Below are 23,993 nucleotides of genomic sequence, written 5' to 3'. Positions count from 1 at the left end.
AGTGGTCTGTGCAGAAGTATCAATTTTGAAACTCTTGATTTTGGATAGGGCTGTGGTGTGTGCTTACATGTGAATGGCTCATAAATATTTCCCAGGAGCAATTTATTTTTCTAATTAGCTCGAACAGCTTCTGCTTTACATAGTGCTTCAAGCAGTTTTTAGCAAATCAATTCAATCACACAGCTGTTGTTTGAAACTTTTCTTAAGTTACTGTAATTCTCTGTAGAGACCCAGAATCTCACTAATTAGTACACTTAATCATACCTTGTATAAGATGCATGATAATACTTATTAATCATTCCCAGAATTTTGTAGAAAAACAGGGTAAGAGAAACCCGAGAATGTTTATAGCTCTGGAAGCAGTTTGCTATCGTGGCGGTGCAGAAAGCCGAGTGCTGGCAGAGCTTGGCTCTGTGCTCGGTTTTTGCTTCCAGATCATAACTTTACAAAACGTCTAATTTGGGGCCACAGCTTTTTATATTCCGATTTCAGAGTGCCTCCCTGAAGTTTCCAAGAACACACATCCCTTGTTTGTAGTCTTGAGATTTCTGCAAAGGGAAAGAAAATATTCAAGTATAGCTTTCAACTATATACTTAGGTCTCACGTGAAGGAAAATTTGGCTTCTGATGGTGTTTGCAACGTTACAATTGAGGCTTTTGAAGTGTCAAGCACATAGAAGTGTTGAAAAATAGTGAATGGAACCACATCACTGTCACCAACGACTTCCTGCCCTTCTGCAGGGGAGAGATTGGGTAGGACTAGGGCAGAAGCTGGCAAATACTGTACAAGTGTAGCATAGTATCGAGACACTTCCATATTTACTACTTATATTTACTGTAAATGAGGTTTAAACTCCTTTGACTCATTAAAATACACACTGAATGTTGAGTGTTTTCTTTACTTGTTTGTAACATTATAAATGTCAGGTTTAAAAAAAAAGAAAAAGGAAAGAGCAAGCTTTGTTTTTTTTTCCCCATATACAGCTTTTTTTTTTTTTTTTTTTTTTTCAGGATGTGACTTAAAATGACTTCTGATTCTGAGGGGCCTCTGAAAAATAAGTTGTGCTTGAATGTTTGCTGAGGACAAGTAAGTAACTGATTTCATTCTTAGACTCTATATGTCCAAGAAGTTATTCCTGTATAATTTTTAAAGCTAGAAATGGTGTATGTAAATATAGAAGCAGCGTCAAGTTCTTTAAACAGACAGACAAAAGTCCACTTCACCAGTGCCAGAAAGTGAGTTTTCTAGGTTTGTTTTTGTGTGGATTTCTGTCTAGATAAATGGGAATATTGGTTGTTTCTGTGGTCCCTCCTGGAACAAAGGAAACTTTGCATAGTTTACATAATATTTTGAATCAGAAGTTTCACTGGAAATCTATCTACCATGCTGTTTATATACTTTTTGAGGGAAATATAATATACATTATATACAAAAATAACACATTTTCATTGTTTTTTAGCAAGAACCAGTTTAGTATATTTCAGTTTGTGTCTTAAAAAACCATCTGAACTATGCCTCAATATAATCTTAGAAGGAGGATTATATTTAATGTTTTGGGGAGCTCTGGTCACGCTTCCTTCCATTCAGCTTAAACATCTTCTGTCTTCTGCGGATGCAAATACATCTTTCTAAATTACCTGGTGAGTGCTAGGGCTGTGGTTTTCTAAGTATCTTTTCCTTCACTCAGAATGATTCAAAAATTCTAAATGTTTGAAAATCACATTGGACAGAACAAGACAGTGGTTTATTTCCATCTGTTTTGAAAAGGTAAATAGAGTATAACGCTTTTTTTTTTTTATAAATTGTTTGATGTAAATGACAATGTATTCCAATATAATGAATTAACAGGTACTTTAAAATTAGAACTTAAAATTAGTTATTGCCTCTGTTGGCATCAGACTAGCAAGCATTAGAATATTATTATATACATAGGAAATATCTTTCATTAAGTACTTGATTTAAAAATTTGTTAATCTCTAGAAATCATCTCCATAAATTATGTAAACTAGGAAGAGATAAGTTTAAGAAAAATATTGTTTGTTTTAGATAGAAGTTACATTCTGCATTCTCTTTCATCCTTACATCTAGCCAGTAGTAGCATCTTGCACTTTCAAGCAATGCTTGCATTCAAGTTTAATTACAAAGTGTGTTATATTAATATACTGATAGCTCAGATTCATAATTCAAAGACTAATGTTAGCTCTCCTTTTATGCAGTAGCCTGGCTACCTTCATTTTGAATTTGTGCATGCAACTTTGAAGAAAACTAGCAGAACAGTCAGATTTTTCATAAGGGTGGTTCTTGTTATCGTTGTCAGTTCTTCTAAATAAAAATAATACTGTGTGTTTCATAAACTGATTGTTCTTTTCCCTGTTATCCCACTGAATAACAGCTTCTGCTGCTACTCTTTCCTGTATTAGGAATATTAGTTTATACAGTTCAAATTGTTAGTAGTCAGTCGTGCATATTGGAAAGCAGCTCCTCTAATTTCCTTAGCCAGGCAGTTAGAGTTGTTGCAGGCTTCTTATGCTCTCCCAGCTTGTAATAATATTCTTAGAAAAAGAAAGATACATGTGCAGGACCCTCAGCATCCTGAAAAACTGCCACAAACCACTCGTGTGTAATTTCAAGGAAACAGCCTATCCACATTACCTGGCTTTCCTTCCTTTTCTAAACTTCTATATTCAGGCACTAAAAGGTTTTCTTAAATGGAAGTAGTGTGTTATTCTCGAATATTCATTATGTCTCTCAGAGAACATGTAAGAACAGTTTTGGTCTTCTACTTAATCATATTTTGTGGTATCAGTCAGTATAGGCAAATGCTAAACCAGAAATGACATTTCCATTCTGAATAGTTTAATGCAACCTTGTTACCTGCAAAAATTACATTATGTCAAAAATTGCATCCTAGCTGAAATGCTGTAGTGTTTAATGAGGTTATATCTATTTGGAGATCTCTTCTTCAATACAAGATTTTACTCTTGGCTTCTGACATTCTTGCTGTGCCCACACCCTTCCTGAGCTGTCCTCAAGTCTTATCGCGTTTTAAGCTCTTCCTTTCTCTTTCCACAATAGCTCGAGCACTGCAGCATTATACGGTGCCTGGGAATGCAGTTTTGGGGCCAAGCACCAATGTTGGATTTTGCACGTGTCGCCTACAGACTGACTCTTAGGACTGAGCCTTAGCTAAGAGGTCTGTCTACATAAGACCTTGTGAGTGATACGTGCTGTTGAGAGTCAGCTGCAGATAATCAACTGCTTTTTGCATATTCGTGGTCTGTTTATATAATTTGTTTTTGAAATTGCCTATTTGTTCAGATGAGTAGGTTTTCTTTCCAGTGCTTTGGCCACCAACTATCTTCCCAGGAACTTTTGGTGATATACAGCCATCTAGTGGCTTTTATGCCCTTAACAGTTTATTTTTCTTCAGCTCTAATAAGGCGTGCCGCGACTTGAAATGTATTGTACTTGAGAGTTTTGCCCTGGAGGAATATCTGGCTGGATAAAAGTCTTCAGGCTTGCTGTCCAGGCTGTCTGTACATTGGGCTTTGTCTTACCCATACTGTTTTCACAAAAATGGTTAGATATAATACCTTCTTGGTATGATAGTACCAATATCTGTGGTGTCTCTGACCATAGCTGTGCAGTTAAGTATCTTTTATAATTGTTTATTTAAAATCCAACACTATATTTTACCACTTTTTTTTGTGTGATTTAAAGTGTATATTGCCATGTTTTTGTAATGCGTATCACTAGGTTGAAGGTTATTTAAATATGTAATTTTATGTTAAGCACTGTAACATTCATTTAGCAGCAAAGAGAATCTTTGCTTCAAAACAATGCCCTTTTGCTCCTGAACTTTGCACACCTCCTAGAGTGACCCAGCGATTGCTGCTTATTGCAGCCCAGCAGTTCTCTGTCCTGCCAAGCCTTTGAGAGTTTGTTCTGCTGCATGGAGATGTCCTTTTGAATTCTCCACCCATAGCTAACATCCTATGATAACAGTATCAGCTATTGCAAGCAACCCCCTTGCTAACATAACAAGTGCTGCTTCACACAAATACGTTCTTGTAGGTCTCTGCCCTTTGCCTCGATTGACTCAGCCTTGGAAGGCAGTGAGCAGTGTTACTTTTTGCTGCAGAAAGCAAGTAAGCAAAAAATAATAATAAAAAAAAGTCAGCCAAGGTTAATACAGTAGAGACAGTGCACACACTTCACTCTTTTCTCTTTTGACATCTTGTCCTGGAAGCATTAGCTGACTCAGGGTGCTGTTTCAAGGCTATACTCCATTTTAGTTCCTGCATTGCCTGAAGTGCACAGAAGAAATCCAGCTGCAAATCACAGAATCACAGAACAGGAGGTTGGTAGGGACCTCGGGAGGACATTTAGTCTAGCTGCCTGCTCAAAGCGAGGCCGGGTTGCTCAGGATATGTTCAGGTGAGTCTTGATCTCCTTATAGTCCAATCGTGATTTGGCTGTATAAATTTGCAAAGGAGGAGATTCGCCAACCTCTTTGGGCAACCTCTTTGACTACTCTCATGGTTTAAAAAAAAAACAATTCTTGTATCTAACCAGAATTTTTGTCCAAGATAATAGGGGGTGGTCTCATGATGACATCTAAACCTCCTTCAGCACCTGTGGATGTATTCTGTCCCAAGGACTTGTGTGTGTCTGATGCCTTGGGTGATCCTTAACTCTGTTTTCCTCTAAATGAATGAGTGTGAATGATACAGTAAGTAGGGACAGGGGTATAGTGTGGAAAGCAAGAAGAAAACACCAATAGAAAATTCTACAGTTGCAAGGATTTCAGAGATGAAGAACTTCCTGGATATATGATACCTTAACATAAACTTCCTTCAGTTGAAAGCATATATGTCAGCCCTTGTGATATATGATAACCAACTCCTAGAAATTTGGTTAGCGTGGGACAGGTTTTATAATAATATAGTAACAGTGCAGTTTTGGTTGTGGTGCTTTTGCTTGCTGTCTTATTTTTATATTACGTAAAACCAAATCCAAATGTTAGAAATACCTGGTTTGATAGGTAACATACTTCATTAAAAAGGTTTTATTCTTCCCTCAGAATATTGTTGGTTGTAACATGGCCAGATACAGTCTTTCTGATTATCTTCCTTTTTCCTCAGGGAAGTAAGGAACAAGAGTTGCGGATGTGTAATCTACCGTGTCTGCTAAATGTAACTAGAATTTAACAAAAGCAACCTAGTATTGTACTGGTTTGTGTGAACCTTTGCTTCAGAAGAACTGAAGCTGGAAGAGTGTTGAAATTTTGGCTTGCCTCCTCTCTGCAGTCTTAGAAAAACTGTGTGTCCAAGGTTTTAGCAAATGATACAAAGTTAAGGCAATAGGAACATGCTGAGTTGAAATAATAATAATCTCTTGATTATATACTAAGCTAAGTAAAAAGCTTGGATGTAAGCCCACTGATCTGCTTCTGTAGATGACAGTTATTTGTGATCCTTAGGTCCTTAGCTTACATGAAGACAAGAAAGGAGCATAAAAGGAAGGAAATTTTATTCAATGCTTCCATATCCCCAGTGCTCCTGCATTGTGTTAGCCCATCACTAGCCATTTCATTAATGGTACCTAAGTTAAAAGCAAACATTAACACTAAAAAGCAAATAGTGGGGTTTGTGCATTTTGAATTACTATTGAAGAGTTAGTTCATAATTTCATTGTTTTTAGTTGCTGATGTGTGATCAAGATGAGTGGATTGGGAGAAAACTCCTTGGATAGCTTGACCAATGAGTCAAGGAAGCGCAAGCCATTGCCCTGTGATATTCCAGGTGCAAGGTAGGTTCTACAGGCTTTACCGTGTTGTACATTATGTGTATTTTTTTAATGTTTCAAACTTTAGTTACAATTCAAAATAAGTTCTAGCTTTGAAACTGTGAAACATTTTGAAACTCTGATTGGAAGACAAAAGAAATAATGTTTTTTGCTTCCCCCAAATTATAAAGGCAGTATCTTATTTCAGGTAGTTCATTAGGCAGGCCGTTAAGGATCAAGTGCAGAATTCTGCAAGTGATTGAACCTTTTTTTGATTTGCTTATCTCCAGACTAGTTCTCTGCCTGCGAATCGCAAAGCCCCATGTTCCGTGCTGTCCCCCTGCCCTTCACCCAACTCTGTTAGTTTCTGCTCTCCAGGGGACTGTGTTTTCTGTCCCCTTCCTACCTCATTTTCTTATCCCATGTGTTAAGGCTTCTGTTCTGTCCTTCCATGTTCTTGTTCTCAGACAGTAATGTCCTCTTAAATTTGTCTCCAGTTTTACCAAAACACTAGAGTTACAAGTATATTCATATTTCTCCATTTTGTATGCTTCTGCACCATTCTATATGAAGTTTCCCACAATGTAGGAGACTGTATATGAGATCCCCACATTTTTCTACCATATCCCAGTATTTGTCTGTGTGTTTATCCCTCATTCCTTTTTCTCTTTCTCTTCTCTGATGTCTGTCTATCCATTCAGGATTCTGCTTCTTTCTTCACACCATTGATTAACTCTCTTTACCTTATAGGTCCCTGTTCTGTCATATATTTGCTTTTTCCTCCTCCTAGTACTGGCCCACGCTTTCTTTCCTCACTCTTTCACTTGGATTCTTCTCAAAGACTATTTGTGCTTTTTTGATTCCCTTTATATGTCCACTCTTGCCCTTCCTTCTGAGACTCTTGTTCTCCTCTTGGCATTCTCTGTATATGATGCTATTCCTTCTGTTGATTTTGGACTATGGACAGGGAGTTTACTCAGCACAGTAATCTATGTAGGAAGAAGATTTTATGGGGGATGCTTTATCCTACAGCATGAGGTTGTTTGGGATTCTGGTTTTCTTGAATGTTGAGATGGTATTTTCATCCTGACACCTAGAAATTTCTTTAGGGTTTTACCTTTCATGTACATCTTGTCACAAGCAAACCAAAGAGATCTCATGGAATATTAAAATTTATAAATAGATCTAAAGGAACTTTTCAGCTTAAAATATACTTTTTGTAAGAGTGTTACAGATTTATAACAGACAATGCCCATTTTCATTGAGTTTGGCAATAGAGAAATCACTGGAGGATTTCTTTGTATTAATAACCATTTCATACCTGAGATTCTTTAAAAAACAAGCAAAGAATCCAAACAGACTAACCCCACGCCCCCCCACCACACATATACACAACCCCTTTTGTTTTGTTTACTAGGAGAGTATCTACTGTGTAGGCTTTATAACCCATAATCTATGGGGCAGTGAGGCTCAGGGTGTGAGTGCAGCTTTTGTTCATGCTGGAGTATGTGTACATGAAATGCTGTTTCTGGTTCCCAGTCTGACCTGCAGTGGTGAGAAGCGTCGGCGCGAGCAGGAAAGCAAATACATTGAAGAGCTGGCTGAACTGATATCTGCTAATCTCAGTGACATTGACAATTTCAATGTCAAACCAGACAAATGTGCTATTTTAAAAGAAACCGTGAGACAGATTCGGCAGATAAAAGAACAAGGTACAGATTTCCCTCTTAAAACAAAATGAATACTTTTGTTTTTCTTGTGGTATCTATCCAGAGCAATAGTTACTTGGACAGTTCAGCTGTGCCTTTTCACAGCAGCACATAATTCAGAAAGACTTCAGACTTTGAGTTGAATCAAATCATTGATACATTTTTTGAAGGCATGTCAAGGCAGTTCTAAAATGTCATCTTAATTAGTGTTTTAAAACGTTTTAGTTTAATATAGTGCATTCTATTGGGATAATTCTGTTTCATGATAGACTTTCATGTATGATAGTCTTTTCTGAGGATGTTGTACCCCTCTGAGGGTCTGCTTAGCCAGACAGCAGGTACCACAGGATACATCTCCTGTTTCATGCACCCATCTCCTGTAGATGGGAAGGCAACAGGGTAAAAGGTGGTAATGACATCTGAAGACCATGACTTATAGGCATGAGGTAATCAAAGTAAAAACAGAACGATGTGCTTAAGGAACATGTAAGGGCTGTTGAAAGATTCATCAGACAGGTGCTCCTAAAAGATGTAGAAGAAACATTGTTCACAAGAATGGTGGTAATTTTGATTCTACTTTAACTGTCAGTTTATGTGAGCAAAGGGATTGGCATTATGTAACTTATTATATGTTTTTCTGGTCTTAAGTATAGTCAACAGTATAGGAGACTCCTGTCTCATCAGTATTTTATTTTCTATTTTTCTTCTATCCCCAGGTTTCCCAGCATCTAGCTTATAATATTAAAATGCAATTGTCTGTTTTTTTTTTTGTTTGTTTGTTTGTTTTTTGTTTTTGAAATATATCTTTTGCATTTCAGGAAAAGCAGTTTCTAATGATGATGATGTTCAGAAAGCTGATGTATCCTCTACGGGTCAAGGAGTTATTGATAAGGATTCGTTGGGACCCCTTTTATTACAGGCAAGTAAAAATTATGGCATAGTAAATCTTCATTGAAACAAGTATTTAGTTCAGATGAAACTACTACAATAAAGCTACCAATCTTGTAATATGCAAGGACTATACAGAACAATGTTTTAAAGAGTCAGAAGTCACATTTTGTTAATTTTCCTTAAATAGTCTTTAGAAGGGAAGAAAAGAATTGCATTTGGAGTTTTCCAATAATGTACTTTTCTTTCTTTTCCTATAGCAGTTGTTACTGCAGTGTTGCAATGCAAGGAATATTTTTCCTGTGCTGTAGTTGATTGCAATCAACTGATGAAGTTTTTTGGGACTAGAGGTCTTAGAAATATGGTGGTGTTTGTATTTCAGTATTTTAAGCCAATGTAACGGTAACATTAAATTAATTAGTCCACACTCAGATGAAACAAGAGTAAAAACAAGAAGGCTGCTTATCACTATGAAATAGCTAAGTTGTAAAACAAATGAATATATTGATTTTTGATACTGAAATAATTTGATAATAGAAACAATTTTTCTCACTGAAAAATGTAAAAGGTCAGTATTTCCTTGCCAGGACATGCAGCTATTTGACATTTGACGTTTATTATTTGTTGGCTTTTTAAACTAAATTAAATTCAGAATTTTGTCTTATATGATATGTCATCATGTTCATATTTAGGCATTGGATGGTTTCCTGTTTGTTGTAAATCGAGATGGGAACATAGTATTCGTTTCAGAAAATGTCACACAGTATCTGCAGTATAAACAAGAAGATTTAGTTAATACGAGTGTCTATGGTATATTGCACGAAGAAGACCGGAAGGACTTCCTTAAAAATTTACCTAAATCTTCAGGTAATGAAGGTTTGACTTCTTGCGCTTTTACTAGCCTATTTAAAATCAGGCAGGGAAGAGAAAAACTCGTAATGGATAACCACTAAAAAACAGTTTTACAAAGAAAACTTGACTTCAGAAGCAAATTTTAAAAGCCTCCGTCTGTTCTTTCAAACCCCATGCCGTTGTAAATCATTGTACTCTTATTTTCACCCTTGCAATTTGTTTGCCTGTAACTTAAAACAAGGATACTAAAGGAACGGGGTTCATATGACTTCCTTGCATAGCTGAGGTGATTTCCCCCATTTTAGAATGGAAATAACTATTCAACAATCCATCAAGTAAGGCTGAAGCTATCATGGAAAAGACAAAAATATTTTATTTGATTCTCAATACAACTGTTCACAAGGTATAGAAATTAAGGTGTATTGCAAAAAATGATCTTTAATCTCTGTAATCAAGTAACAGGGCATCTAGTTTAAGAAAAAGATGCTTCTGAATTGATTTTTGTTTGAAAATCCTTATAAATTTTCACTCTGTTATTTTAAGTTAATGGAGTTGCTTGGACCAATGAAACACCAAGACAGAAGAGTCATACATTTAATTGTCGAATGATGGTGAAAGCCTCTCATGATCTTCTGGAAGATGTTGGCAGCCACCAGGATACACGTCAGAGATATGAAACAATGCAGTGCTTTGCTTTATCTCAGCCAAGAGCTATGATGGAGGAGGGAGAAGGTAGGAAATCCTGTACAATCCTGTGCAGAAAAGAAACGTTGAAATAAACTTTGTATTACTTGGTATGTATTATGAAATCAGTAGTTTCTGAATAGAAACTAAATGGAAACTCTATTTTTTGAGTGGAGTAGAAACGCAATACACAAACTTTAAATCCTTTATACTTGCATTTTAATATTGTAAGATATTAGGCTATTTTATTTAAACGGTTTTATAGTATACAATAGGAGAGAATTGAAAGCAAAACCATTCTTTTTTAAATACAGATTTGCAATCCTGTATGATTTGTGTGGCACGTCGTATCACAACTGTAGAAAGAGTATTTCCAACAAATCCAGAGAGCTTTATTACAAGACATGACCTTTCAGGTGAGAAATGTGTCTGAGATTAAGATTTCAAATCTCTTTTTTCCTTGTGCTTTTGATGTGCATCAGTGAAGGACTACTGCCTATCTGTAGTAACTGGAGGAGCTGATACCAAGAATTCCCAACTGTGCTTTTGCAGTGTACCATCTAAACCTACTTGAGTGTTGCTCTTTTATCAAGCTGCTTCATATTCAATAACAGATCCTTTATAAATGTTACTTTTTTATACATAAAATTGGGCATTATGGTGCTGGATGATTAAAATGGCGATTAGCCTTCTGAAGTGTTGCACTGTATTCATATATTGTATAGAAGTGTTGGGGTAATCATTATGAGTTTATGTATTTTGTTTCTTATAACAGGCAAGCTTGTCAACATCGATACAAACTCATTACGCTCTTCCATGAGACCTGGCTTTGAAGATACAATTCGTCGGTGCATTCAGAGGTTCTTATGCCATAATGATGGACAGTCATGGTCAAACAAACGCCACTATCATGAAGGTAAAAATAAATCTGTTTGCAGCATTTGGTCATATAGCTTCTCTAAGACTGTTTTTTTTTTTTTTTTTTTTTTTGAATTTCAAAATGCTGAACTCTACCTCTGTTCATTCTTTTTCGTGCTTTTGGTTAGTGCTAATGCTGTGACTCATATTTACAAGCTGAACAGATATGATCTCTTGGGGAACAGTAATTCTGATACAGAATTTATTTTGTTCTGTAGCACGTCTGTTCTGATAATATTCATGGAAAATACCAGAATAATGATCTAGGAGTCCAAAGCAATTTATTTTTCCACAAATGGAAATAGCAATGACAGAGACAAATTTCGCTATTATTTCTTCAGTGAGCACTTACCCTTGTTCAGCTTTAGCTTGACTTTATTTTAATTAATTTGATCACCCTGATAGGTAAAATAAAGTAGAGCCAAATTTCCCTTAAGAAAGATATAATTTTGTGTGTGTGTTAACTTCAGTCTTCAAGGGTTCAAAGTAATTCAAAGTACTAAATAAAAGAAAACTAGTACTGGCAAATGGAATTTCCATTCATTTGGATGTAACTGATTGTTTAATCCTAAATGCATGAGGAATTTGGAGCTCATTATTTTTTAGGATATACATTCCAAAATCATTTGGTATTGACTTTGAGACACTTCAATGAAACTTAAAACATTGACTTTAAAATGAACCATTTCCTCCTTACTGAAATGATTTATATGAGTTAATTTGCACTGAAAATTTTGACTAAAAGCAATAATTTCCACTTTTTTGATAAAAAGACATTTTTAAAATTAAAAATACTACATTTGAAGGCTTCCTAATTTCATTTCTATTCCATATTAATTACCTCTATGTTTTAGTACAGTTGAAATTGAAGGGTTGATTACATGTTCTCCTCAGGGAGAAGACATGGAAACCTACTTACCTAGCAAGCAAGTCTATTAACAAACTTAGAGCTTTGCCAGGTGTGCATGACTGGCACAAAATACTGCAATGTCTAATTAATCATGCTTGCTTTTTTTCTCTCTCTCCTATATTACGGAGAATATATGGGATACTTCCTTTTTCAGAATATCTGTCTTGGGTACGTCTTTCAGTTTTCATCTTGGGCAAATGGGTATTTAGTAAAAATCTATACAGCACTTATTAACATTTTTTGGACTTTCAAATATGAAAAATATTGGTATTTCTTCTACAGCTTACACACAGGGTCATGCTGAAACACCGTTGTATCGGTTCTCGTTGGCGGATGGTACCATCGTGACAGCGCAAACAAAGAGCAAACTATTTCGAAATCCCGTAACTAACGACCGCCATGGATTCGTGTCTACCCACTTTCTTCAAAGGTGAAATGAGCAGCATCTGTTTGTTGTTTAAGTGTCACAGCTTCTAAAAATAGATCTGGTTTTGGCAAAATCTGACAAAACAGTACACCAAAGCATTTTATTTGGCTAAAACTAGAATAGAAGAGGAAAAACTTGGGAAACAGTTGCCTAATGTGCAAATAAATGCATGAATCCAGGAGTTTTCAGTCCCCACTGTACCCTCCCAACTTAACCATATAGCAGAATGTTAGTCAGTGTTAGAGGTAAGATGTTTCCTCTATACCTGCATCATGGATGATCCAAAGCTGAATGTACTGTAAATAGTGTTTCCTGTGACCTGTTCTTGTTGATTACAAGAATATCTGAAATGCCACTCCGGAGGGAATCTGCCTGCTTCTGGCATTAAAGTGCCTCCAGATGCTGGTCAGGGGATCAGCTGAGATTCAGGGCATCAGTAGTGTGTGCAGTAGAACAGTGTCATGCATTGGCTCAGGTAGGGAGTATAAGGAGGAAGACATTTAAACCGATACATCTAAATAATGGCGGGTGATAAAAGCATTTTAAAGGGATGATCCTGTATGTGCTTATAGCTCCAATGACCTAAAGGACTAAACACTTCTATAATGAATGAATGAGTGGCATGGCTTAGTTTTGCTTTTATGGAGATACTCAAAATCTCACAGCTCATTTTATATTATCATTTAATAATATTATTATCTCTTTGTAACACTTGATCCTGAAAAAGATTTTAATTTATTTTCTTGGGGTGTCTGGGGATGCTGTTGAATTTACAGAGAACAGAATGGATATCGAGCGAATCCTAGCTCAGTTGGGCAGAACATCAGAGCACCCGTGGCTGGGAGCACGAATGCTGTTAGTGGGATGATGAGCATGTCACCCGGGCAAGGTGTGCCAATGCAGCCCAGGAACTACAGCATGGCAGACCCCAGTGCCGTGGGGCAGCTGAGCAGCACCAGATATGGAGGCCCTGGTAGTATGGGGCCAGTAAACTCTGGACCAGGAATGCAGACCTCCACTTACCAAAATAACAATTATGGTTTAAATATGAGTAGTCCACCACATGGGAGTCCTGGCTTAACTTCCAACCAACAGAACCTAATGATATCCCCTAGAAATCGAGGGAGTCCAAAAATGAGTTCACACCAGTATTCTCCAGTTACAGGTATTTAATTTTATGTTTGCTTTCTTAAGTTCTCTTTCTCACTTTTATCTGATTCTTTTCATTGTTTTTCCCTAAGACTTTGTATGTGTTACTTAAATATAGCATATGTGATTTCATTGCAATAATTTATTTTAAAGTAATTAACAAGCAATTAACTCAGTGCTGCAGTTATACATAATCCAAAAGGAAAAGTGGATACAGACAGTAATCTAATTCAGTTTTGATCTCTCTACAGGTATGCACTCTCCAATGGGATCTGCCAGCAACACCAGCAGCAGCACTTTCTCTAGCAGTTCTCTTAGTGCTCTTCAAGCCATTAGTGAGGGGGTTGGAACTTCCCTTCTATCTACGCTATCTTCACCAGGTCCAAAGTTGGATAATTCTCCAAACATGGGCATAGCTCAGCAAAGTAAAATGAGCACCCAGGACTCAAAAAGCCCATCTGGTTTGTATTGTGAGCAAAACCAAGTGGAAAGTACCGTGTGCCAGTCAAACAGCAGGGAGCTCCTTGGTGAAAAGGACAATAAAGAGGGAAATCTAGAGGCCTCTGAAAGTCAGAGAGGACCATCTGAAAGCAAAGGGCATAAAAAGTTGCTTCAGCTACTCACATGCTCTTCAGAGGAAAGAGGACATTCCACAGCATCAAACTCACCTTTGGACTCTAACTGTAAAGAATCTTCTACCAATGTTACGAGCCCTTCTGGAGTTTCCTCATCAACGTCTGGAGGGGTGTCTTCCTCCTCAAACATGCATGGGTCGCTCCTGCAAGAGAAGCACAGGATTTTACATAAATTATTGCAGAATGGTAATTCTCCTGCAGAGGTAGCCAAGATCACAGCTGAAGCTACTGGCAAAGACACATATCATGATGCTGGTAATACAGCTGCTTGTGGAGAAGGCACTGTCAAACAGGAACAACTGAGCCCAAAGAAGAAGGAAAACAACGCTTTACTGAGATACCTGCTAGATAAAGATGATGTTAAGGACCCGCTTTCCAAAGAGTTAAAGCCTAAAGTAGAAAGTGTGGATAATAAAATGGGACAATGCAGTAGTTCTACTCTTCCTACTTCTAGTCAAGAAAAAGAGGTTAAAGTAAAAGCAGAACCAACAGAAGAGGTAGAGTATAATGTAAAAGGGTGATAATGAACAAGCCAGTATTTTCTTTTTAGGGCAGTCTTCAAATGGTGTGAAACGATGTGCTTAGGTCTTACTGTAAATGACAAAACACAAACAAATAGGACTACAAGATATGTATAACCCAGTGTGCTGTACTGAAATCCCAGAGTAATGTTAGCTTTAAGATATGGAATGTTTAAAGTAGAGTTACATATTATTATTTAAAATCAAATCTTTTAACATTTTTTCACATCACACATGTTTGCTTTTATGGCTTATTAGGAAATGGAGCTGTTAGCTGCCTCCATAGTTAATTGGTAGTGCAATAGCAAAAAAAAACTGGCAGAGATTACATAATTTCATAAAAAAAAATAAAAGCCGTATGTATAATATTTAAAATGGCTATAAATTCATTGGTGTTAGTACTGCGTTTTTTTAAATGATGGAAGATGTTGTCCCAAATATGGCCTATGTGCTTTGTTAAAAATGTATTACTCAACTGGTGATTCCAATTCCATGAGTTGGAATGATAAGAAAAATATGAAAAATATTTGAAATCGGTTCTAGAGTTGAAATTCCAAGAAATGTCATGATATTAGACTACATGACCCTGGAAATGAATTACTAGTGGCGCACTTGTTTGGACAACTGTTCTTAAAATTGTAATGGTTAGATAATATTTCTAAGAGTAGATAATATATCTAATATGTCATATTTGGAGCAACTTCAGCATAAATAATGCTGGTCAGTAGAACCAAGCAGAATTCTGAGTACTGAGAACATGTTAATTGCTTAGATTTGGGATTTCCCAAATTGCTAATAGCTCTGTATGAATGAGTTTACTATATACATATTTTTATTATCTAACAACTAAACATGTCACAGCAGTTTTTAAATACCATTGAGGAAATCAGTTGTTAACAGTGGGGCAGTAGTACAGGTGTGCTCGTTCCATTACTTATTTCAGAGAACTATGAACCATATTCAGAGAAGCTTAGCTTGCAGAATATTAATCCATTATGTATGTAAGTCTTATTTTGTTAAAACTGCATCTGATTTGAAGACAAATTTTAAACAAAAACTAGGGATCTTGTTGGCCAGGAAAGACTGTGAGTACTTTTCCTGTGTTGCAGTGTCTTGCAATGATCAATTTAAGATACTGTTTATTACTAAACAGTACACATTTGTGATGTTGCTTGCTGTCATTAATGGTTTTACCTTTGTAATTTGTGATGCCCGAAATGTTAATATTGAAAGGAGATTTTCTTTATTTATGAATAGTACCTCCAATTTCTCCTTAAATTCTTCATTCTCAAAATCAGCCAGGCAAAATATTCTATTAAAGGTAGCTAAATAGTATCTAAAATTCTTTGGAAATCAGGAGAAAGCCTAAAATAATACCAGTGAACTAATCAATTTATTTCTTGGTTATATCCTGTGAGATTAGTGAGGAGTTAAATGAAAGCTGACAGATGGCAATATGATAATAAATAACCTTGGTATTTTATTATTTCTTTTTCAGATGAGTGGAGACTTGGATAATTTGGATGCAATTTTAGGTGATTTGACTAGTTCAGATTTTTACAATAATGCTATGTCTGCAAATGGGAATAGCCTTGGAACAAAACAAGCATTATTTCAAGGAACTGCCCCATTGAGTAAGGAATTTCATTTAATACCACTTGTTTTTAAGTTTAAAGTGTGCAATTGTGAGCATCTTTTAATTGTTTAGCAGGTATGAGAAGTCCACAGGCTGTGCAGACTGCTCACCCGCCCGTCAACAGAGCCATGTCTTTAGACAGCCCTGTGGGCTCAAGCCCTCCAGTGAGGAATGTCAATGCGTTCTCCATGTTACAAAAGCAAAACTTGATGGGTGGAAGTCCAAGAATGATCGAAAACCAGGAAAATTTCGGAGCAAATCTGGGTTAGTTTTCTTTTTTTTCTTTTTTTTTTTTTGTAGAAACAGGTCTCATAAATCAAATGCTTTGACATAAAAAAATGTTTAAGATTATAATGTGATTTTTTCTCAGAAGAAATCTTAGAGTGTTATCAGAACCTAAATACTTTAATTATTATTACCAACTGAAATTATAAGAAAAGAGCCATTTGCCATCTGTGTGTATTCCCAGGATTTTGCTTCTGTTTAGTAGTTAAACTTTGACTGTTGTGAGTTCTGAGTTTAACCTGCAAAGAATAAGAACACGTAAAGGTGGCTCTCACTAATATTTTAAAATATATTTAGATTAATATACTCTTTGGATGGTATAAAACTTGACATTACTTACTTTTGTGGGAATTCAGTGAATTACTCTGTCATTTGCAGTTGTTGGCAAAACAAACAAAAAAAACCCCACAATAATTCTTAAACCAAAATCTGTTTTGTATTCTATATGAGAAATCATTATCTTCTTTGCTCTTCATTATAGCCAGTGGGCCCAACAGAAATGTAGCTATGAATCAGCATCCATCAGGAGACTGGGGGCTGCCAAACTCGAAGCTTAACAGACTGGAGGCAACAAGCTCTGCTCCGATGTTGAGACCAGGACCCGAGTTCAATGCCTCCCTTCCCAGAGCCTCCATGGGCAGCTCTGTGGCTGGGTTGCCCATTCGTTCCAGTAGTGTCCCTGGTACGAGGCCCATGCTGCAACAGCAGATGATTCACATGAGTAAGTTCTCCATATCAGATGGTAGCACCTAATGCAGCCGTGTTTGCTCCTCAGTGAGCATTCAGTACAAGAATCTCTTCTGTTTTGGTAGGACTCCAGCTCTTCATCCAAAGACTAGTCCGTAGAGGGAATGACTGTTACACCCCCTAAGAATTTCTTTCCTTTAATTTTTCACTCTGCTTCAGAATATAAAATTCCAAACAATGTTAACGTCACTATGATGATGCATATTCACTAGTAACTAGATTTTATTGGCCAGAAAACTCATTTTGGTTGGTGTAAAGTTACTGCAGTTGTCAAGTTTCTACTTTAGTGATTTAAAGAATAGCAATAGAAATTGTGTTATAGTAAAGGAACAACTTTAGGTTGCTATTGTATTCAAAATCTGGATCTATAATATTTCTGAAGTAAGTTGAGTGTGAATTTGTGTTTACTTCACAGGGCCGAACGAGATGAACATTGGTATGAGTGGGAATCCTTATGGACAGCCAGGAGCGTCTAACCAGCCAGGATCATGGCCTGATAACATGCTGTCCATGGAGCAAGCGTCTCGGGGTTCACAAAACAGGTAGAAATGAGGGTAGCGTTAAGATAATTTTAAATACAAAAGTTCACAGTTTAAGATGTGGAAAAATAAATATAGCGTATACAGCGGCTGCAAGGGATTGGGTCAGTCTGTTTCCATTTCTGTTGCTGTTCTGTCATCATGAGAACACTGCATATCTTTTAACCAGCTCCACAAAACACATTGCTAACAAAACCAAGCCGTGCTTGAGTTGGAAGGGAAGGGGAGGTGGCAAAGCCTTAAATTATCTCTCTCTTATGTGGCTACAAAATGGACTTTAGATGCCAGGAGAAGTTTAATGAGAAACGAGAAAAGTAGAATTTTAGATGCCTTGAAGTCGAGTCAACTACTGCCCAAGGTAGCTGAGTGGACATTTCAGGACCTAAATTTGGATCTAAAGTCTTGAAGTCTTACTTTGGTCTCCTGGGGTGTTGTAATCTTTCACGTCAATATACTTCATAATACATATCGGTCTTTATAGTTTGTAATGGGTGTTTTTTTGTTGTTGTTGTTGTTTGTTTTTGTTTATAGACAACTAGTTAGAAGCTCTTTGGATGACCTTTTATGTCCAGGACCGAATGTGGAAGGGCAGAGTGATGAAAGGGCACTTTTAGATCAACTGCACACTCTGCTGAGCAACACGGATGTCACCGGGCTGGAAGAAATTGACAGAGCATTAGGAATTCCCGACCTCGTAAACCAAGTAAGTAATTAGAGATTTTGGACATTTTATTTTTCAGAGACCTGTATTATCTTGGTACTTGAAAGAAAAATGAAGAGAGCTTCCTCATGCACTTGAATCTCCTCACTTTGTTGCTTCCTTTTTCCTAAACCTGCCTTTGGAAGAACCTGCTTTGAGTAGTCATTTTCATCAGAGAAGTTCAGTACTGATTAAACTTCTTGTGCATTATGAAAAAATAAAATGACATCTTCTTACTTATATTTATAGAAAATGCCTTGGTCTATAATTTTTGGAGGGGGAGCATAAATCATTGTAGTTTTATCACCAGAGAATGAGTTGTTTTTCTCTAGTTTATTTATTGCTGACAGTGATATGTTAGCAAGGATGACGCCACTGTCTCCTCCAATTCCAGCTCAAATTTGCTTGGCTAGCAAGTAAGAAAAAGAAATTCCCTTCAATAATTTGTAATTTTCTGGAAAACTCAAAACTGTTTAAAAGTGCCTAAGAACTTAATGATACTAATCTGTTCATGTAAGGAGGATGCAATAAAACTGACTTAAATGTGTTTTATCATCACTCCTGTCATTTTTTTTTTCTGGAGACAGAACAGGCAAGCTAGTAGCTAACCTGTACAATTTTCTGCTCGAGAAACTCTTGGTCTGGGTGTGGTGTGTTAGTTTTATTGTTGCACAGTAGTGAAACCCTGTGTCTTCACTAGCAGCATGTTCTTTATGTCTGTTGAAGGGCCAGGCGCTGGAACCGAAGCAAGATTCATTCCAAGGTCAGGAATCTGCAGTTATGATTGACCAGAAGTCTTCGCTGTATGGGCAGCCCTATCAGGGGCAAGGGGCAGCAATGCCAGGAGGTTTTAGTAACATTCAGGGACAACAGCCATCCTTTAATTCAGTGATGAATCAGATGAGCCAACAGAGCAATTTTCCACTTCAGAGCATGCATCCTAGAGCAAATGTGATGAGACCTCGGACCAACACACCGAAGCAGCTCCGAATGCAGCTCCAGCAGAGGCTTCAGGGGCAGCAGGTAATCTTTTGGTCCTGCTTTTGCACTCATTTTTGCCTAGTTTCAGAACAAAAAGCGGTGCACAGTGAATTTTATTGGTTGACAAATATGGCAATAGACATGACAGTTGATGAGCTGATGGATGGACCATTCATTTTAATAGTGCTTTTCACATTGACCGTCTATTACTGTAGAAATGAAGGAACCTTTATTAGAACAAGTGTTGATCCTTTGTCAGCCTCCTTAGTTACCAACTGGACTAGTTCCTGCAGGACAAGGTTTTACTGACATTTTAAAATAATCCTGTACTATACAGCTCTGGAAGGTCTCGTTATCTCTGTTAAGATTTTGCCCTTTTTCTGAATCTCTCTTGAGATGGGACCATTAATGATGCAGTTGTGTTTTTCCTGCAAATTGATTCTTCTGATATTTCTTTGCTAAATAATCATTTTTATATACTGAAATATTACTTTGCTTTCAGTGTATTAATTTGATCGCATATTTAGCTACTTACTTTCATTGGAAGGATACAGTGCATAAAGCCATAAAGATTTTAACACTGTCTTGAAAACACTACATTAAAGAATTATGTATTACTGGATGATTTCAATTAATTGCCCTTGGTGAAAGTATGTTCCAGTAGAAAAGAGTCATCATATCAGTGGAGAATACAGAATACAATTTTAATATGGAAAATACTAGCTAATGAAAGGAAGTGCTATGGCCATTCTAAAAAACCCTAGGACATGTCTAAGATTTTGATAATAGAAAATTCATAGGTGGAACTCAGAATACTAGGATGATGCTGGGTAACATGGGATGGTGACGTTTAATGCTTAAGAAATAGTGCGTTCTGTCTTGGCTGTTCAGGGACACTAATTCAACCTGTAGATTTGGGGTATTACGACAGATAATGAAGGAGACAGGAGTTTATTATTTTAAACAAAGCTGCTGTTTGTGGTTTTCTCTCTGCTCCAAATATCATTTGGAATGAGAGTTGGTCTGCTATATGTTTACTATTAAAAGTTTAGAAAAAAAAAGAGACAAGAAAAAGCCAATTAGAACTAGACTATTTGGAGGAGTTTTCTTTTGAATGAGTTTGAGCTTGCTAACAAATAGTTGAGTGCTTCAGATACATCAAAACAAGAAAAAGAGTCATTTTACTTAATAGATTTGAGAGGTTTATAAAGAATGGTTTTGAGGACTTGCCTTTACTTTTTTTAGATACTGATAGTTTCAATGCTAAAATCTCTTTTTCTAAGTTTATGAATCAGACCCGTCAAGCGCTTGAAATGAAAATGGAGAATCCAGGCAGTGGCAATACCTCGGTGATGAGACCAGTTATGCAGCAGCAGGTGGGATCACAGGTAAGTAGGATAACCACCTGTCTGAAACAGTAACTTCTAAATAGAGACATGTTTTGCAAGTCTGCTTAGAATTTAGGCCTTCTTTTAAGTTTCCACAGTGCATATCCATGTTTTTCCCCCATCCTCCTCCTCCTAAATTTTAAATCTCTCCCATTCATGAGATTTCCAGGGAATCTCTTTGTCAGGTCCTGCTCTTGTGCTAGTGGTCTTTTCCATGCAGGCTGTGCTAGATAGTCTGCTGCATCATCCGCACATCATTAGCACTTATGGCAACTTAATGAAAACCCTTGTCTGATAGTTTAATGGTTTTTGTACTGCCCGTGGCTTTACTTTCTGTTCTGGAAATGGTTGTGTGGGTCTAAGAGTTGGAATATTTGAGATTTGCCTGATTCTGACATGACTTGATTTATAAAAATGTCTTCTAATACGATTTTTTTTTTCCTTTGGGGGATAGCAGCAAGGTTTTCTTAATGCTCAAATGGTGGCTCAGCGTAACAGGGAGCTAATAAGTCATCATTTTAGACAACAGAGGATGGCAATGATGATGCAGCAGCAACAGCAACCTCAGGCTTTCAGTCCGCCACCAAATGTGACCGCCTCAGGAAGCATGGATGGTGCTTTGACAGGCCCTCCAATGGCTCAAGTTCCTCCACAGCAATTCCCCTATCCACCTAATTACGGTACTAGTGCTAACGCATAGCTTTTTTTCTCCTTTGTCTTCTTTTCTCTTTCTTGGTTTATTATCAATCCCAACTACCTAAATATTGATCATTGTGAGCATGGAAGATACGCGTAGAAAAAGATAACCTTTCCCACCTCCTTTCTTTGCAAGAATGTAAATTTAAAATGCTTGGTGATGCTAACCGAAGTATACTGCTGTCTTTGTCTTTAAGGACTAAGCCAACAACCTGATCCTGCCTTTAGTAGGGTATCAAGTCCTCCCAATCCAATGATGTCATCAAGAATTGGAGCCTCCCAAAATCCTATGATGCAGCATCCTCAGACAGCAGCAATGTACCAGTCTCCTGAGATGAAAGGCTGGCCGTCGGGAAGCATGGCCAGGAGCAGGTAAACCTATGTCTGAAAATATGTCTGACATAACCTGTGTCTGAAAATTTTTCTTTCATTTTGCCTAGAAGAAAAAGCCACGCTAGAAAGAAAAGTATTTCAAAGAAGAAGAAAAAAAAAATATTACAATGTGCAGTACAGTATTAATCAAAGCCTCCAAAGGGTTACAATAGAAAATGCATATGCATATTTCTGTATGTGTGTGATGAGCGTTCCAAATTCCCTTTTGGAGGATTTTTTTTTTTTTTTTTTTTGCAGTGAACAGACACTATATAGAAATAAATAAGTTTTATGCTTCTGGGGATTAAGTAATTTTTCTTTCCTGTCTGTCACTGCTGGTGCAGGGAAGGCAGTTGATCACTGAGTAGCCGCCTTAGAGGTAATTTTATGTGTCCTTTTGTGCATCAGTTCTTTTCCACAGCAGCAGTTTAGCCATCAAGGTAATCCTGCAACTTACAGTATGATGCACATGAACGGCAGCAGTGGCCATATTGGACAGATGAACATGAATACCATGCCCATGTCAGGGATGCCTATGGGTCCAGACCAGGTAAGTTGTCTATAATGATTAATTCCATCATTTACAAAATTGTAAAGGTTCCTTCAAGGTCTGGATTTAAAAAATAACATCTGTTGACTCTTTAGTCATTTTGTGCAATTTGCTTCAGGCTGTTCTGGTGCAATCCTGTTTTCAATTACTCTGTGGATGCATAGCTAGAAACCATGGGAAGTTTAGGCCTACTGTGTAAGGGGAAGTGATTTATTAACAGCCACTTCAAAGAAAGCTAAAAATCTGATTATACATGTATTTTTTCCACAAAATACCAAAAGAAGAGCAAAATAATATTCAGATAAACCAAATTTGGCACTCTGGGGTGGGGCAAGCAAGGTTATGGAGGGTGCAAAGAAAGCAAACATTATACAAGTCTTGTAAAGGGGAATAAGGGAAGATGAAATGTCAGATTTTTTCCAAGAGCACATTTCATACTGTGAAGATAAACCAAGTAGCCTCTTTAAGCAGCTCTGGGGTAGCATTTCTTTTCTACAAATCCATCTTCAAGAAGGAGCACTAGACGGCTATTTTTCCTCATTAGACCGTGACAGTATTTTCCTCTTCAAAAAGCAACATTGGACAGCTTTTCAGCGAAGATTTTTATTTTCTCTGATGACACTTTCTTCTTTTCTTTAACAGAAATACTGCTGACACCTAAACCCATGATCTCCAAACAAGAATGCACCCTATTAATGATGCACTAGTGTTACAAAGGAGAGCTGCGCATTCTCCATGGCAACTAGTACTGGCCTTATGGAAATAAGTGATTTTTTTTTCCAGCTAATCACCATGTGTCCTAAGTTACTTCATTCAGAAGAAAAAAAAAAAAAAAAAAAAACTTTTTTCATAGACGCAGTCTCTGTATTACTGTATATTATGTTGTACAAAAAAAAGTCATAAATATTTTTGGCGCTCTGCCTCTAGAAATGTGAATTTGGCAATAGCATTTTAGTAAATATGATGGGTGCACTCCTTGTATGCCATGTCTATTTACTGTAGCTATCCAAAGCCCTTCAACTACAGGCAGACAAAAGTGCCTGGAGAAGTCATGGTAGTAAAAATTTTCTGATTTCTCTAGTAAGACTATCTGACAGAGAATGTAGTTCCTAGCCTTGACTCTTTTATATGAATTCCTGAATATAAATGCTGCTTTTAATCTCTTATCCCCAAGAGTCAGGATTTCCCTAGCAAAATAGCAGTGCAAAATGAATTGGCACATACTATTCCAGAATCCTGTTCATTGATGTCAAGGGGTAAAAAAGAGAGGAAAATAAATTTAAATTATTTAAACACAATTGTGACTAATATTTACATATCGATGTGCAGCTGAGTGCACTTTATAAAAGACTATATAATGGATTAATGCAATATCTTTGATAAGGACTTAATATGAAGGTAGGGTGTACTCATGTTCCTTCTTGAACACAATCTCTTTAGAGTTATTTGAAAAGACTGCATAATGTAATGTTTTCTGTGTTTGGAAATTAGAGCAATAATCTTTCATCTTTTTAAAAATAAACTTCAGAAAACTCAAGGCCAGGCACTGCTGTCTGAATCAGAATTTTGCAGTCTTTTTGTGAATAAATTTTGTAAATATGATCTTTAAGATATTGTA

The 23,993-nt window shown here is 36.9% G+C and overlaps 1 protein-coding gene across 1 annotated transcript; it reads left to right on the top strand.

Moving 5' to 3' along the window:
- The first annotated feature begins 969 nt into the window (after nucleotides 1–969).
- On the top strand, nucleotides 970–23,993 carry NCOA3 (nuclear receptor coactivator 3). Its single transcript, XM_010218453.2, has 22 exons — nucleotides 970–1,087; nucleotides 5,705–5,812; nucleotides 7,328–7,500; nucleotides 8,316–8,416; nucleotides 9,078–9,252; nucleotides 9,781–9,969; nucleotides 10,236–10,337; nucleotides 10,697–10,837; nucleotides 12,032–12,179; nucleotides 12,953–13,341; nucleotides 13,577–14,457; nucleotides 15,980–16,115; nucleotides 16,193–16,381; nucleotides 16,884–17,123; nucleotides 17,565–17,691; nucleotides 18,220–18,391; nucleotides 19,115–19,411; nucleotides 20,653–20,757; nucleotides 21,212–21,437; nucleotides 21,651–21,825; nucleotides 22,234–22,375; nucleotides 23,018–23,993. The coding sequence occupies exons 2-22, from the start codon at nucleotides 5,724–5,726 to the stop codon at nucleotides 23,027–23,029; spliced, it is 4,209 nt and encodes a 1,402-aa protein (XP_010216755.2). The 5' UTR covers nucleotides 970–1,087; nucleotides 5,705–5,723; the 3' UTR covers nucleotides 23,030–23,993.

Source organism: Tinamus guttatus, unplaced genomic scaffold (genome assembly GCF_059628265.1).
Source record: "Tinamus guttatus ecotype Peru unplaced genomic scaffold, ASM5962826v1 Tinamus_guttatus_pri_ptg000027l, whole genome shotgun sequence".
Classification (NCBI taxonomy): Eukaryota; Metazoa; Chordata; class Aves; order Tinamiformes; family Tinamidae; genus Tinamus; species Tinamus guttatus.
This window is presented reverse-complemented; position numbering and strand designations above follow the sequence as displayed.

Excerpts from the sequence above, each read along its gene's own strand:
- NCOA3 (XM_010218453.2), top strand. The coding sequence starts at position 5,724 with ATGAGTGGATTGGGAGAAAACTCCTTGGATAGCTTGACCAATGAGTCA. Across the intron at positions 10,838-12,031 it reads CAAACGCCACTATCATGAAG|CTTACACACAGGGTCATGCT; the intron begins GTAAAAATAAAT and ends TTTCTTCTACAG. Across the intron at positions 16,116-16,192 it reads TCAAGGAACTGCCCCATTGA|GTATGAGAAGTCCACAGGCT; the intron begins GTAAGGAATTTC and ends ATTGTTTAGCAG.